This window comes from Phaseolus vulgaris, chromosome 9 (assembly GCF_000499845.2).
Source record: "Phaseolus vulgaris cultivar G19833 chromosome 9, P. vulgaris v2.0, whole genome shotgun sequence".
NCBI lineage: Eukaryota > Viridiplantae > Streptophyta > Magnoliopsida > Fabales > Fabaceae > Phaseolus > Phaseolus vulgaris.
In genome coordinates this window covers 10,594,996-10,610,432 of record NC_023751.2, presented here as the reverse complement: position 1 = coordinate 10,610,432, position 15,437 = coordinate 10,594,996, and the positions used below count along the sequence as shown (strand labels likewise).

Below are 15,437 nucleotides of genomic sequence, written 5' to 3'. Positions count from 1 at the left end.
CTTTTTCACATTGGAGTCACTATTATGTAATATATTTTTGGGAACTTAAGTAAATTTAGATAATGTGTTTTATGTTAGGATGCTTTTTTGGGAAATAGTTTTAGAAAAAAGAAAATAGTTTTTGTAAAAATTAATTTGAGTTTTTTTTTTATAAATTAACCGTTCAATAATACCTCATTAGAGTGACAATATTAATTTCCATTTTTTTTACAATACTATTAGACTGCCTAAATGTTCTACTTCTAATTAAACTTGACGTTAGATTAAGTTAAGCAAAGGGATTCATGACTTTACGCATGCTATATATAAAATTAAAAAATTCGAATATCTAAAATAAAAATAAAATTTAAAACTTTAGTATTTGACTCAATAAAATGTCAGCAATCTACTCAAAACAATGAGGATTGTTTTAAAATATAATTAGGGTGTTTTATTTTTCTTTTTTTGCGTCTTAGTGATACATGCACACATGCGTACTATATAAGGCAAGAACATATGCAAAAAGTTATGATTACAATTTTTTTGTGAGTCGTAAGTTATGATCATGCATTCCCCACTTGGCACCACACATTGGACATTCTCCATGTGCCAGGGCATTCAGCTTCACCAAGCCATGTCTCCTTTTCTCGTATTAATGAAAATGAAACCATTTTTTTTTCTATACCTAACATATGTATCTATATACCAAATACAAGGATCGTGGTCAATCAAATGAAAGCTTTAGCATAAGTGCCGTATTGGCAGCTACCTAGGACAAAGTTGTTACAGTTATAACTCATGAACACGCAGATCAATACGAATAGTGTTGCAGTTGAAAACACACAAACCCCATGAGTTGGTGCCTTGGTGGTAGGCAACCTAATTGTTTATTAACTCTGCTGCAGGTCAATCACCAATATATTCATATAAAATTTGAGATTCTTTTGCACCATTATGAGGATTTGATGCTACCAAAGAAGCAATACTTATTTATCTCTGCAATCAAGGATTAGTTGCAACCTTTCAAAATTTGGTCCACACCAACAAACTAATAAAAAACCGCAAAGAGTGTTTTTTGGTTGATAATGCTCGCTACTCTCAATTATAAATCATCATCAAGAAGCCAAAAAAGTTGCATCTCTTTTATTTCATAGAAGGACTCCTATGCTATAACTTGAGGTCCACCTTCCATGTTATATAATAATTGACATAACAGATGAAATAGTGGTTGTGAGATAGTAAGAATTTTGGGCCTAACTTTTTCTCTTATCTACAAAAGAGACAATAATTATTGTTATATATGGTGGACCAAGTTTGAACGGCTAAAAGCTCTGCACTAATTTACTTCTTATGAGATTTCTGCATAAACCCATCTCTTAAGGGATTATTAGTGTATAACTGTTTCTTGATTTGGATTGTTGATGATAAATAGCCTAATGAACTATAAGTTGTGAATTTAGTGGGTGTTTGACCAACTACTATCATCCCATATCTTGCATATATGCATGCATGGAAAAACTATTTGATAGAAAATATTATAGATGCATCCGTCAAACACTACTTTTAAGTGAATTGTATAAAGAAACCTTTGTTCTTCTAATCTTTCTCAACAAGTTTATCCTATAATTTTAAGTTAAATTGTATAAAAAAAATGTGATAAAAATGATAGGAATTGTAAGTAGCTGGATTTAGGTGAGTGGGTCATATTTGATTCTATTATTATCACATCAAAACAAAGAAACAATAACCCTACTTCACATTACCCAATTCCGGTGTGTGTGATCATTATTTATTGAAAGAGTGTCTTTGTAACTGCAACCAACATGAAAAAAATGGCAAAAACACGTTTATTTATATATATACAAAAGAAGTGTGTTGACGAGAAAGAATTTTGCACCATTGCTATAAATAAGATTTTTTTCATTCAAATTATTATGACTAAACACTTTTTTTGCACTCAATAAAAAATTATTTATTTATTTTTGGTATCACTCTTATTTAACTATACTTTTATAGTTATTGTCTAATACAAATTATAATTTATCAGTGTGAACGTTATATTTTAATGAAATGTATTATACTAATAAATAAATTTACTAGCATAAATAAATACATACTATCAGTATTTTATATCGTGATGAAACTATTATTAGCATAAATTTACTGTCCCTGTCATTAATATATTAAACTCTTGGGAATTGAAGTTTTTCTATAATTTTTAAAATTAGTTTATATATATATTTTTTACAGAATAAATTTATATATAACTTAATTGTTAGCTATGAAGAAAATTATTTTATTTTTCTATATAAATTATTTTAAAAAAATTTGTTTGAAAAAAATCTTTCGTATTTTAAATCCTCTACAAGCATAATGTGCATTGGACGAAAAATGAATACTTTGAAAAACTGAATTGTTGACAAATATAGGAATTTGTCATAAAATTTCTTGAAAAATATATCTCATAATTTAAGCACATTTTAATGTAGAAGTTATGCTTTAGTTATAATTTAAAAATTTATAGGAACTTTCTAATATAACTATATTATGATTAATGTGGAATTATATATATATATATATATATATATATATTTAAGTTTTGAGAGGTGTAATTGTAATTATATTTTGACGTTTAATTTAAAAAATTAAAGATTAAAATTTTGTTACTTTTTGCTTCTACCTATTTATAGAGGTTGTCTTGTATCAACTTCAGGATGATTAAGTTTAGTCCAATAAGATCTAAGTGTTTTAGTTGCTAATTAATCTTGCTAATGTTATGCTTTTACACTGTAGGATCTTCTTCGTAGAAATGTCAAGAGTAAGATGATTTTTGGCTGATATGAGATAAGTTCCATAACTCGAATGGTTCAAATATAAAAATTTGAAACTTAAATTTTAAATCATAAAAATATATTTTTATTTTTAAATATTTTATACTTAAAAATGAATAAAAAATATTAAGTGTAAAATTTCTGATACACTAACATTAAAATAAAATTTATAAAAAAAGTTAAAAATTAATGTTGATAAACTACGAATAAAAAATAATAAATTAAAATTTCATATATAAAGTATGAATAATGATAATTACAATAAAATAACCTTAAGTACGTATTTGAGGACAAAAATATTCAAACTATTATATAAAACATTATTAGGAAAGGAAAAATGGTCAAAATTTAGTTAAAAAAGCATTACAAGTGATGAGGTGACATATAATTTCCGAACAAAAATATATCTGCTGAAAATTTTGTAGATTACGTAAATTATGTTAGGCTTAGAAGTGTTTTGATTACGACTTCGTTTTATTTTTTAAATTTGAAGCCAAGTAAATATATATTTTTTTAAATTTGAAATTTTCATAAGAGTTGCACTTTAAATTTGTTCACAAAGTTATATAATAAACTAAATTTTGGATATTATCTGATGCACAATAATAATAAGCTATTACTATAGAAGGGTAACCGTCCACTCAATATTCTCATATATTACAATTATTTTTAATAATAATTAAGCTGTACGGATATTGTAGTTAAAAAGTCAAAAATAGTAAACTAACTAATATTTAACATATGAATTAACTAGTGCGAAATTATTTTATAAGTACTATTTTTAAACTTAAGTTTTAAATTTTTATCTATCTTTAAAGAAAAATAAAATGATCGGGCTAAACTGTCGTGGAATCTTAGAAATATTTTGAATTTTAATTAATTGTGTCACAGACATGATTCTTCAACAAATTGGTGCCTCAGTTGTGACCTTTGTCATTTAATTTTCCCCTTTGAGGTAGCATGTAGTTTTCTGATTTAATCTAATTTGCCAGGCCATTTTTCTAGGACGAAGGAATCACACCTTTTTATATTGTAATTTTTCTTGGATTAAGCAGCATCATTCAGAATTTAGAGTACCACTTCCCACTATTTTTATTTATTTTTTACTTTAAGTGTCAGATTAATTTATAGTAAGCATGCAAGTTGAGGATTTTATACTTAGATTGTTTTATTGTTTATGAGCTTCGCTTACATTTGAACTAACACAAAATAAGTAATTAAGAAATAAGTTAATATTTAATTAAAAGTAAAAGCATACATGAAAAACAATTAATTGAGGCGATAAGAAAAAATATATTTACAGATGTATTTAACTCAACGTATCTTTATAATTTAGTAATAACATTATGTCTTAAATGCAAAAAAAAAAATGACAATTAAGAATGCGACGCGAGAACCATTCAAATAAAAAAAAAAAAAAGATGTAGCATTGACACTTTTTTTCCCCGTTTTAATTTAATTTAATTTTTCATTTATCAGTATTTTATTATTGGAAAAGCCAAAAATGGTTAAAAAAAGGAAGGTGTTCTCCACCCACTCCTCCACCCAATCTATTTGATTTTTTCTTCTTCTTCTTCTTCCGTTCACTGTCAGTGACTGTTCTCGCTTCGCCCGTTTCCAGAGATCAGAAAGAGGAGCCTATCAACGCCACTCCGAAGCTCATCTCTCTCTCCACGCGCCAATTCTACTCTCCTCTGACTTCTCCTTATTCATTTCCAACATTGTTCCTTCATTCCTCTCAAATCGGAGTCGCTGTTCGTCGCTACTTTCTTCGCGCAGTTGAATATCCAAAATGCATAGCAGCCGGAGATTCTCGCGCGCTCCGAAGCCGATCGAAAATTCGCGGGCGATTTGATGGAATCAGAGAACTTTTTGTTTCAGTGCTCGTTTTATCATAGAGCTGATGGCGCGGTGCACCTCATGCGCGCTGTCCAGATTTCATTGCAAGCTTAGATTTGTGGTGGTTGTTTTCTTGGTAAAACTCTGCTAGTTCGCGAGTTTTTTTTGTTTTTATTGTTAAATTTCTTTTAGTTCAAATTTGCTCTGTCGTGTAGGATGTATGGCTTTATGGAGTAAATTTTAAACTGTTGTTGTGCTCTAATTGGTCGCTGAAAGTAGTGAGAAAGTGAATATTTGAGTTTGATGTGTTTTCCGTATTTTTCTTACATTTGTCCTGAAGCGGAACTGTGGAGGTTAGGGTTTTGTTGTCAGAGCAATGATTCACCTAGAGGTGCTGGATTAGTTCCTTTTTCTTGATTTTATTCTCTTTGTTTTTCAAAACTATATGTATATATTTTTCTGAGTTGAAATTTAAGGGAAGCTGTTCAACTAGCCTCTTTGGCGGCTGATGTCTTACAGGTTTATTCATCGGTCTGTGGTTTCACGTGATAAATTTTGAAATTCTGCTGATCTGAGATTTGGTTCTTGTAAGTGATGGCCACTCTAAAGATTTCATAAGATTCTTCTTCGTGTTGCAGATTATATTGATATTGGCGTGGGTGGAGGCCCACGATGCAAATCTCCACGAAAATCAAGTTCACGGAGGCATGGAGAGGAATACCAAGAACATTGCCTCTCACTCTTGCATACACGATCAGATTCTTGAACAGAGGAAGCGACCTGGACGCAAGGTGTATTTAGTTACTCCACAGGTTTATGAGCCCAGTCTTTTGAAACACCTTCAGCACAAAGGTAGGGCATTACTAGATGTGTCAACTTCATCAAGTTCTCATGAGGATGCAAAGAAGCCTATCAGGATATATCTAAATTATGATGCTGTTGGCCACTCCCCTGACAGGGATTGTCGAACAATTGGCGATATTGTTAAAGTGAGTGCTCAATATAAATGCAAAAGAAATATTTAGAATGCGTTATATGTACCCATAACTTTGTTAGTATATTTCGTGTATTTTATTGAAATTAAATATCAATTTTTATATTAACAGCTCGGGGAGCCTCCCATGACTTATCCTCCTGGTTTTCCTTCTTGTGACCCCCATGGAAATCCTCCAATATTTGGTGATTGTTGGTATAACTGCACTTCTGAAGATATTTCAGGAGAGGACAAAAAACATCGCCTTCGTAAGGTCAACTACTTTCTCCCTTTTCGTTTTTGCTTTAAATTCACCTGGATGATAATCTTTTTTTTCTGTGAGAAAATTACTTGGTGGTGTATCAGTTATGTTATGTCTCTTTGAGAAGTGTTGTTTTGAGGGACTATCATAAATGGATAGAGATATTTATCCTTGATAACTAATTTCAGGCATTAGGTCAGACAGCTGACTGGTTTAGGAGAGCATTGGCGGTTGAACCTGTCAAGGGGAACTTGCGTTTAAGTGGGTATTCTGCATGTGGACAAGATGGAGGTGTGCAGCTTCCTCGTGGATATGTTGAGGGTACAATTTATGCAATTGCATTTCTGGTAAAAGTTAGATGTCAGATTTGTACTGAATTTAAGATGTTCCCTTTTTGTTCAACTTCTCCAGAGGGTGTCTCTGATGCTGACTTGGTTCTTTTGGTGACTACAAGACCTACAACTGGAAATACACTTGCCTGGGCAGTGGCATGTGAGCGAGATCAATGGGGTCGTGCTATAGCTGGTATATTATCCCATAAACATGTTGGTTTCAGTGGTATTTTTTGTCATCTCAAATTTGGAATGCCTTAGAACTGAAAGTACTTCTGTTATTCTGCAGGACATGTTAATGTTGCGCCTCGGCATTTGACTGCTGAGGCAGAGACTTTACTTTCCGCTACCCTTATACATGAGGTTTGTTGTACATTATCTATATGTGTGTGGAAGCATGAGAAGCATTATGTGTGGCATTGTTCATCATATTTGATATTTTTTTTTCAGGTTATGCATGTTCTTGGTTTTGATCCACATGCCTTTGCTCATTTTAGAGATGAAAGGAAAAGACGGCGTAATCAGGTATTGCTTTTTGTGCTGCAAGTTCAACTCTGGTTTATTTTTATAATGTTGTAAGTCTCACCAAGTATGTTTCTGAGGCATGATTGTCTATTGATCATTTCTTATAAGTGATGCGTTATACATGAAAGTTGAGTATAATTTCTGCTTGTGTTGATAGAGACAAAAAATTCCAGCAAATGGATTCTATGTGATATCTTTGATTTGTGTATAAAATAAATTTTAGAATTGTATTGAATTTGAAATAATTTTAGGGGAAAAATAACGAATCACTGATGTTGAAGTTTTGTATCCCTTTATTGAGCAGCATATTCTTGTTTCTTATTTAATTTCTGGGTATGTATATATTTTTTTCTCAGTAGGGGTATATTGAAAATTTTCAGTTTCACAATTAATTTCCATGCCAGGCATTTTAATGACACATTTTATAATCTAATCACTACTTTTTACTTTTTAAGGTTACCGAACAAGTTATGGATGAAAAACTTGGACGAATGGTAACACGTGTGGTGCTTCCTCGCGTTGTCATGCATTCTCGGTCTCATTATGCGGTATTTTCTTGGGAGCATACCTGTCCAGAATACTTCCATTTTCATGTTTACTGTTTTCAGTTGTAAAAGGATCCAGCAAATGACTGGAGTGACTTGTTGGCAGGCGTTCTCTGGGAATTTTTCTGGTTTAGAGCTGGAAGATGGTGGAGGACGTGGCACATCAGGTTTGTATCCCCTGTTTGAGTTTTATAATTCAGCTAAATTAAATTAATTTGAGCCTCTTTTGGGTTAAGATTAATGAAATATACTATTAATCCAAGATATGTGAATGACTTGCAGGATCTCATTGGGAAAAAAGGCTTCTGATGAATGAAATTATGACTGGTTCTGTGGATACAAGATCTGTTGTTTCAAAAATGACATTAGCTTTACTAGAAGATAGTGGATGGTACAAAGCCAACTATAGTATGGCAGACCGTCTCGATTGGGGTCTCAACCAAGGTACTGAGTTTGTTACATCCCCTTGCAATCTTTGGAAGGGAGCCTATCGTTGCAACACAACACAGTTTTCTGGTTGTACATATAACAGGGAGGCAGAGGGATACTGCCCCATCCTAACTTATAGTGGAGATCTCCCTCAGTGGGCTCGGTATTTTCCGCAAGCTAATAAGGGTATGTAGAATCATCCCTTCATTTGTAACACGCAGTTCGATGCTAATATGTTTACTATGTGTTCATGCCTCTCCTTGTTTTTAGCCAGATTCTTTGGTATTATTCTGGATTGTCAATAAAATGTTAAACCTTTTAAGCTATTGCATCCTGATTGATATGTAGTTTCTGCTTTTATATTTCTGTTCCCGTTACACATCATACATTTTCTTGCCACTATTCATTGGTGGCTGACTTGACTTGTGAATATTTGGCTGTTCACTGGTTGTTACAGGTGGACAATCCTCATTGGCTGATTATTGCACTTATTTTGTTGCTTACTCTGATGGATCATGTACAGACACTAACAGTGCACGAGCACCTGATAGAATGCTAGGTGAAGTCAGAGGAAGTAACTCTAGGTAAGATTTCTAACTTAATACTTATGCCCTGAGTCTTTACATTTATTTTTTGAGAACACATACTGTGGAGTTGCTGACTATTTTTACCTTTTTGGTACAGGTGTATGGCTTCATCACTAGTACGGACAGGCTTTGTACGGGGTTCTATGACCCAGGGAAATGGTTGTTATCAGCACAGGTGTATGAATAATTCTTTAGAGGTATGGTTTTAAGTATCTCTAGAAGTGAAATGATTACCCTTATAGTGGTTTATTTTGTTAGATTTTGACCTGGAATGCTGACCCTGCTTGATTCTCCAGACTTTTTAATGAAAGACAATGAAAAATGATATTTGATACACTTTGTTTTGGATACAACCACTCGACAATATTATTATAATAGTATAATAATATTGCGTTTTAACGTGTGTTGTTCATTCAAACATGCATATTATTAAATTATTACAACAAATAGTCGTGTAGATGTATCCAAATTAAATGGTGTCAAAATATGATAATTCTAAAAAAATTTAAGTGATTTCAGATGGACAAAACTTATGTGTAGTTCCTTGTATTTTTGCCATCAAATTCTTCATCTAATGATGACAAATGGATGATGCTCTTTCCTATAATAAAGAACTTCATTAAATATTTATGTTAGAATAGGTCTTAAATATGCTTTATTGAAAAGCTATTTTGTCCTGTAGCTATCTCTGTACCCAGGACTCTAGTTATGACTTTTCTTGTTTTTTACTCCTCCCTCTCCTTTTTTTTTATCTGAGAAGAGAACAACAACTATTGATATAAATATGAGAGCTAAGAGAGGAAAATTAAGCTCACTAAATAATATTGTCTCTTTTTTATTTATCTCATGTGTTTGTTACAGAATTTGAATAATATATAGTTATCATTTAATTGGAGAATTTGATGGCTGGGAAAGTATGTAAGGAGTAAGGAACTTATATCTAAATTTTATCCTTCTTGCTTATTTGCCATGAAGTTCTTCGTTCTAATGATGACACATGGATGCTCTTTCCAATAATAAATAACTTCCATCTAATATTAAAGAATGTAAGGAACTTGATCTAAGTTTTATCCTTTGATCTGTAAGCACTATTTGCATACATTATGTTAGGGTGGGCAGTTTGTTGGACCTTAAGTTGAGAGAAGGCCTTATAATCTGTTTGCATAGAGGCAGAAGATGGCAGCGGTAGTTAGTTGGTAGAATCAGTTTTGGGTGGGAAAGCCCAGGCTCTAGAGTATTTGGGACTTCATTCAGTCATTCTTGTTGATTTTGTCCTCTTGCCCCTACTGCTGACATACTGATACTATTTGGGAATTAGGGATTTAATCATTAAAATTTCATTTTATTCTGGTCTATTTTCTATTGCATTGCATCGTTTGTGCCCTCCTAGAATCAATGCAATACATTTTTCAGTTCCTATAATTGATCCAATGTGCATACAATCCTGGAACTGGAAGGAAAGTTTTATGAGGGGTGTCCTAAATTTTTTTTGGTTTTTCGACATGGATTGGTGGGATGATACAATAATATTTTTTTTCTTGTAATAGGGTGAGATGGGCATTGTCATTGATCCCAGATATTCATTTATGCTGATAGATAATTTACATTTTGAAGAAATAATTATACAATTGATTGAGCAATCATGTAATGTTTGAGTTGTGCAATTTCTTCGTATAGGTCTGTGTATATAAATTGTATGTTCAACCCCCTTCTCTCCTTTTCCTTTGTTACCAAATTCACTGAATGAAATTCTCTTTTTTTTCCACTTTTGTACAGGTTGCAGTGGATGGTATCTGGAAAGTGTGTCCTCAAGCTGGTGGACCCATTCAGTTCCCTGGCTTTAATGGTTAATATTACTGTTTTTTTTTTGTCTATGTTTAGTTGTTTACGCTGTGGTGTTAATTTGTCAATTATTGCAAAGACAATTTACTATTTATTACATTTTTCTATAGGTGAATTAATCTGCCCTGCCTACCATGAGCTGTGTAACACTGACCCAGTAGCAGCTGTGTCTGGTCAATGCCCTAATTCATGTAATTTCAATGGAGATTGTGTTGATGGAAAATGCCGATGCTTTCTTGGATTTCGTGGGAATGATTGCAGTAGACGTGAGCTCTCCTTTTTCACTTTTATTTTTATGTGATGATTTGTTCAATCTTTGTGTTTATACTGTTGTCAATGTCAGTTAACTCGTGCTTCTAGTCCTAGTTACCTTCAGTTTAGCAGCAGCGGGTTTTTTTCATTCTTTTTCTAAAATTGCTCTTTCTTAACTTCTTTCAGGTTCCTGCCCCAGCAAATGCAATGGCAATGGAATGTGCCTTTCCGATGGGATTTGTGAATGTAAACCTGGCCATACTGGCATTGATTGCTCCACTGGTACGTACCAATGTCTTACACTAGATATTTTCTACAATATTATTTCTGTGTACTAAAGATCTACATTTATGAGTCGTGGCAATTTATTTTTCTCAGTTTGTGTATTTCATTTTATTTTGTTGGTTGAGGGTGGGTAACATTATCCATTGCCTTTTTTGGGGAATAAGTTCTCACTATCGTATCTAAAAGAGTATACTATTTTGTTTCATACACCGTAAAATACATTTGTCAATATCACCAACCTCATGTTTGATCAATGAAAGCTTTACTCCCAAACAAACTCCAAAGCAATAAGATGTCCTTGGGACGAGCTTATGAAAAGTGTAAATATTGTATAAAAGATCAAGTACCGATTATTGGTTATATTCTGTGGTTCCTTTTGGACAGTTATGCTCACTCCCTTTTATATAATTGAGGCATTCAAGCATATGTTTTATTCCCCAGTTATTCTGATCAAAATCAAAATAGATTGAGCGACTGGAAAGGGGGTTGGCTGTAGTGATAAATGAACTGTGATACTGGAGGACAGATGAAAGTTTGAGCCCTTAGACATACTTTATTGGACAAACGAAGGTTAATTGTACCAATCAATTCCTGAAAGGATCTCAAGATACCCTAGGAAACCTGGAAAAGGGGAAAACAAGATTCAGTCCATCTTTTCAAACAATTGTTCAAGTGCGAACTACATATATATGGATCTTAAAAGAAACGTAATTTGGTTATTAACTTGTTCATCATACTTTGTGCAGCTGTGTGTGACGAGCAATGCAGCCTTCATGGCGGGGTTTGTGATAATGGGGTTTGTGAATTCCGCTGTTCTGACTATGCGGGTTATACATGCCAGAACAGCTCCATGCTCCTCTCTAGTCTTTCTGTCTGCAAAAATGTGCTGGGAAATGATGTTTCTGGGCAGCATTGTGCGCCCAGTGAGCCTAGCATACTTCAACAGCTGGAAGAAGTAGTTGTCATACCCAACTACCATCGATTATTCCCTGGAGGTGCTAGGAAATTATTTAATATATTTGGCAGCACCTACTGTGATGAAACTGCTAAACGTCTTGCCTGCTGGGTATGTCGTCTCTTCAACTAAAGTTATTCTTTAGCTTTTCCTGTTTAGGAATTGTAATATGATTGGGTTTTAATTATTAAATTTTTGTTTCCCAATCTGATTTCTGTTTGTTTTCATTCCTCCATTTCCTTTCCTAGTCGACTGATACATTATTTAAGTTGCATGTGACACTTATTCTGGTAAAACCATGGTTTAAGTTGAATCTAAGTTGTTATATAGGTGTTTAATGACTTTCCAAGTTTCAATATCCCAAGTCAAATACGAGTGATGTATCTTTTTACAACGGTGGGAACTGAGGAACCTATGACATTAGTGTTTATCCAATTGTATTAGGGATCAACATCTGTGAGTCGTGACAGTTTCTTTTTCTCAGTTTGTCTTTCATTTTGTTTGGTGGGTTTGAGTGTGGGCTTTTTAGAAGAGTAAAATTGTATAAAATATCTGGTACCAATTACTGTTGATATTAGAGCATGCATGGTTGGTAGTGCTGCTTATTTGTCTCAATTGGTTGGCACTTAATTTTCAGATTTCAATCCAGAAGTGTGAGAAGGATGGAGATAACAGGCTTCGGGTATGCCATTCTGCATGCGAATCTTATAATCTGGCATGTGGAGCTTCACTTGATTGCTCTGATCAGACCCTTTTCAGCAGTGACGGGGTAGGGGAGGGTCAATGCACTGGCTCTGGTGAGATGAAAATGTCATGGTTTAATCGTCTACGAAGCACTTTTTCTTTGAGAAATAGTTCCTTGAAAGGAATATCTGTAAGATATAGGCAGCTTTAACTTCCCTTTTATCTTTTTGGGATTTTGGGTTGTAATTTTTAATCCTCAGAATTAGGGGTTGCTTACTCATCCAAAAGTGTTTAGGAAAAATTGGATGAGGTTGCAGATTTGGCTTTCAAAGAGGAGAGCCTTTTGTAGAGAAAATTGGGAATTTAGGGATAGATAATGTAGAGGGTAAAGGATCAAAAACGCAAAGGTAATTGAAATGTTTGTCAGAGGTTGGGCCGAAGGCCTTGAAATGAAAAAGAAGAAAATTCCGCTTTGTTCATATGTGTATTTGTATATATGTCATTTGTTCCCTTGACTCTTACTTTCTCTTACTTTGCCATTTCTTTTATTATATTTCTGATTTTCAATTTTGCGCATTTCTTATCACGAACCATCTACTCACATACAGTATGCAAATCGAACAATTAATATATGCTGATTGTCTCTAATCATATGCTCCCGATTGGAGATAAATCTTCTCCAAGGATAACTGTAAATGCTGGATCTAACCACTTACTTACATTTTATGATCTATAAGAATGAGTGTGCTATTGGTACATTTGAAAATATTGCCTGTATCATTTTCACTTGGATTGTAGGAATTCAGGTAAACTTTGGGGAACATAGAAAACAAGATGACAGTGGTGGAGTGGAGGGTTTGAACGGAATAATAGATGTTGTCTTTAATAGCTCTTAATTATTTATTATATTTATTACTCAATGTAGTCTTGAAAATAAAAGTGGATTGAACTTAAAAGAGGAAAGAAAAAGACGAGTGTCTGGTTTAGTGGGATAGTTACTCTGCATAATTAGAAAGGCGAGGTAAAAGTGGGGGGTAAATGGGTTGTGGGTAAGGTTCGTGTGTGATTTTTTTTTTGAGTCTCACCTTCTCAGTTCTCACACACCCACGACCCAAACAAAACTAACTAAGCTTCCTTTTGACAAGTCTCATTCTCTCAATTTGTATATACAGACAGAACCCTTAATTATTATATAAAAGAATAAAAAGGAGATTAATATTCATATTTTAAAACTTTTTTATATATTAAAATTTATACACACAGAATTATATATTTATTATTTTGCCGCAAACCCACAAATGTCTGTCTGCTCGGAGCACAGTAACAAAAGTTCTACCACCACATGATATCAAATGTTCCCCCACCATTCCATAAATTAGTGAAGCCATAAACTACAAAACAAGCTTCATATTTAACAACACTTAATCAGTATAATCGGGGTATTCACACTAAATGATAAAAATAGAACAACCTTACATGTCTTAATGTGCTTGGAAAACAATATATAAAAGAAAGATGATGCTTATTCACCTTATATGGGGTTCAGGAGGCAAAGGTGTCTGGTTGTGATAAAAAAATTGTATCCATAGGATTACTTGTATCTTCGGGACGATAACAAATGGAAGTGTTGAATATATGATGAAGATCTTGTATCGACTAGAAATTAGAATTTCATAATTTATAAGTGAGTGTAAATTTTATTTTATAAATTGGTTTTATATATCTGAGTTAGACTTAAAAATTCATCTCTTAATATGCTATCAGAGCCATTTACAACTTATCATAACTAGTGTTCGTTGAGTTTATTATATTATTTACTATCGAATCTTAATCTCACATACAAGTTGATAGAATCAATTTAAGGGTGTGTTGGAGATCCTACATCGATTAGAGAGTATAACACCAATTTTATAAAATTGAGTTATACTTGAAATTTAACTTTTTGATAATATTTTCACCTCATAGAACACATTATTCAGTAAAACTCCGCCGTAAGTTATAGTATACAAAAGCATGCTATTTTCCTATACAATGATGACAAGGATAAAATTGTATTTATATAAAAAATTTAATGGTTATACACTTTCAACGTAAGACTCCGTAGCTTATTTTTGTTCTAAAAGGTTAATGATACGTTGTTGGTTGTCGAGAAATTTCTACTTGTTATATGTAGTTCTCATATATTTTGAAACTACCCAAAAATACAATTCCTATATGATAAAAATATAATAGCTTCGAAAACTAAAATGTATTTTAAAATATAAAAGTATTAATTTTAAAATCAGAAAAATTAGTCATTATGAAAACAAAAACATGATCTATTTTATTTTATTCCCTTTCCCTTTTTTATCTGCAGAGTGAAGTGTATTTGATTTTGGGTGGAATTTATTTATAGGAATGTTTATTATTTACATCTAAACGGTCTAAATATATCTCATTATCAATTTTCTTTTTCTTTTATATATCTCTGAATCTAATTTTCCCCCTTTATTTACACTATGGGTATTAGGACCCTATCATCATGGTCACCAGACGGACAAACGATGCACTGCTATTACTACGAGATACGAAATAAGTAAAAGATGTTTTTAAATAGAAAATCTGAAAGATAAAAAAATTATTTTGAAATATCTTTTTTAGATTTTTTTTAATAAATATGGAATTTAAAAAATGTGTTCTGAAAAATATGTTTTAGAAATATTTTAAAAAAATAATAATTTGAAAAATAGTCTTGTGACGGGATGGAATAAAAGATTTGTTGAGATGCACAAAAAATACCTAAACACCTATGGATGTTCTCAATTATGTGAACTTTATCGAATAAAAAATGTAATTTAACTAAAATGTTATATCAATGTAAAGATTATTTATATGGTCATTTAATTATAACTTACCATATAATTTTTCTTTGTATGAAGATCTATATACTGCCAATCAATTAAAATTAATATAGTTTACAACTTTTTCTAAAGGCCTTTAAAAAAACTCTAAACCAAAAGGTAGTGAAATTGCACGTTAAAAATATAGTATTTTATTTTTGAATTAACTATTTTTCAAAGTAAAAACAATTTTAAAACAAAAGCAAAAAACAAAAATATGAGGAAAACGAAGAAAAGT

The 15,437-nt window shown here is 32.4% G+C and overlaps 1 protein-coding gene across 3 annotated transcripts; it reads left to right on the top strand.

Moving 5' to 3' along the window:
• The first annotated feature begins 4,295 nt into the window (after nucleotides 1-4,295).
• Nucleotides 4,296-12,799, top strand: LOC137820407 (uncharacterized). 3 transcript variants are annotated; one of them, XM_068624486.1, is made up of 17 exons: nucleotides 4,296-4,785; nucleotides 5,288-5,638; nucleotides 5,756-5,896; nucleotides 6,073-6,205; nucleotides 6,296-6,409; nucleotides 6,506-6,579; nucleotides 6,667-6,741; nucleotides 7,197-7,289; nucleotides 7,393-7,453; nucleotides 7,569-7,901; nucleotides 8,173-8,299; nucleotides 8,400-8,499; nucleotides 10,079-10,148; nucleotides 10,255-10,410; nucleotides 10,583-10,678; nucleotides 11,428-11,747; nucleotides 12,274-12,799. In XM_068624486.1, the coding sequence occupies exons 1-17, from the start codon at nucleotides 4,714-4,716 to the stop codon at nucleotides 12,529-12,531; spliced, it is 2,574 nt and encodes an 857-aa protein (XP_068480587.1). In that variant the 5' UTR covers nucleotides 4,296-4,713; the 3' UTR covers nucleotides 12,532-12,799. The 3 variants fall into 3 exon arrangements, with proteins under 3 accessions (XP_068480587.1, XP_068480588.1, XP_068480590.1); XM_068624487.1 differs by lacking the exon at nucleotides 4,296-4,785 and adding an exon at nucleotides 4,890-5,040; XM_068624489.1 differs by lacking the exon at nucleotides 4,296-4,785 and adding an exon at nucleotides 4,999-5,168.
• The last annotated feature ends 2,638 nt before the right edge of the window (nucleotides 12,800-15,437 follow it).

Excerpts from the sequence above, each read along its gene's own strand:
- LOC137820407 (XM_068624486.1), top strand. The coding sequence starts at position 4,714 with ATGGCGCGGTGCACCTCATGCGCGCTGTCCAGATTTCATTGCAAGCTT. Across the intron at positions 7,290-7,392 it reads ATTCTCGGTCTCATTATGCG|GCGTTCTCTGGGAATTTTTC; the intron begins GTATTTTCTTGG and ends ACTTGTTGGCAG. Across the intron at positions 7,902-8,172 it reads TTTTCCGCAAGCTAATAAGG|GTGGACAATCCTCATTGGCT; the intron begins GTATGTAGAATC and ends TGGTTGTTACAG.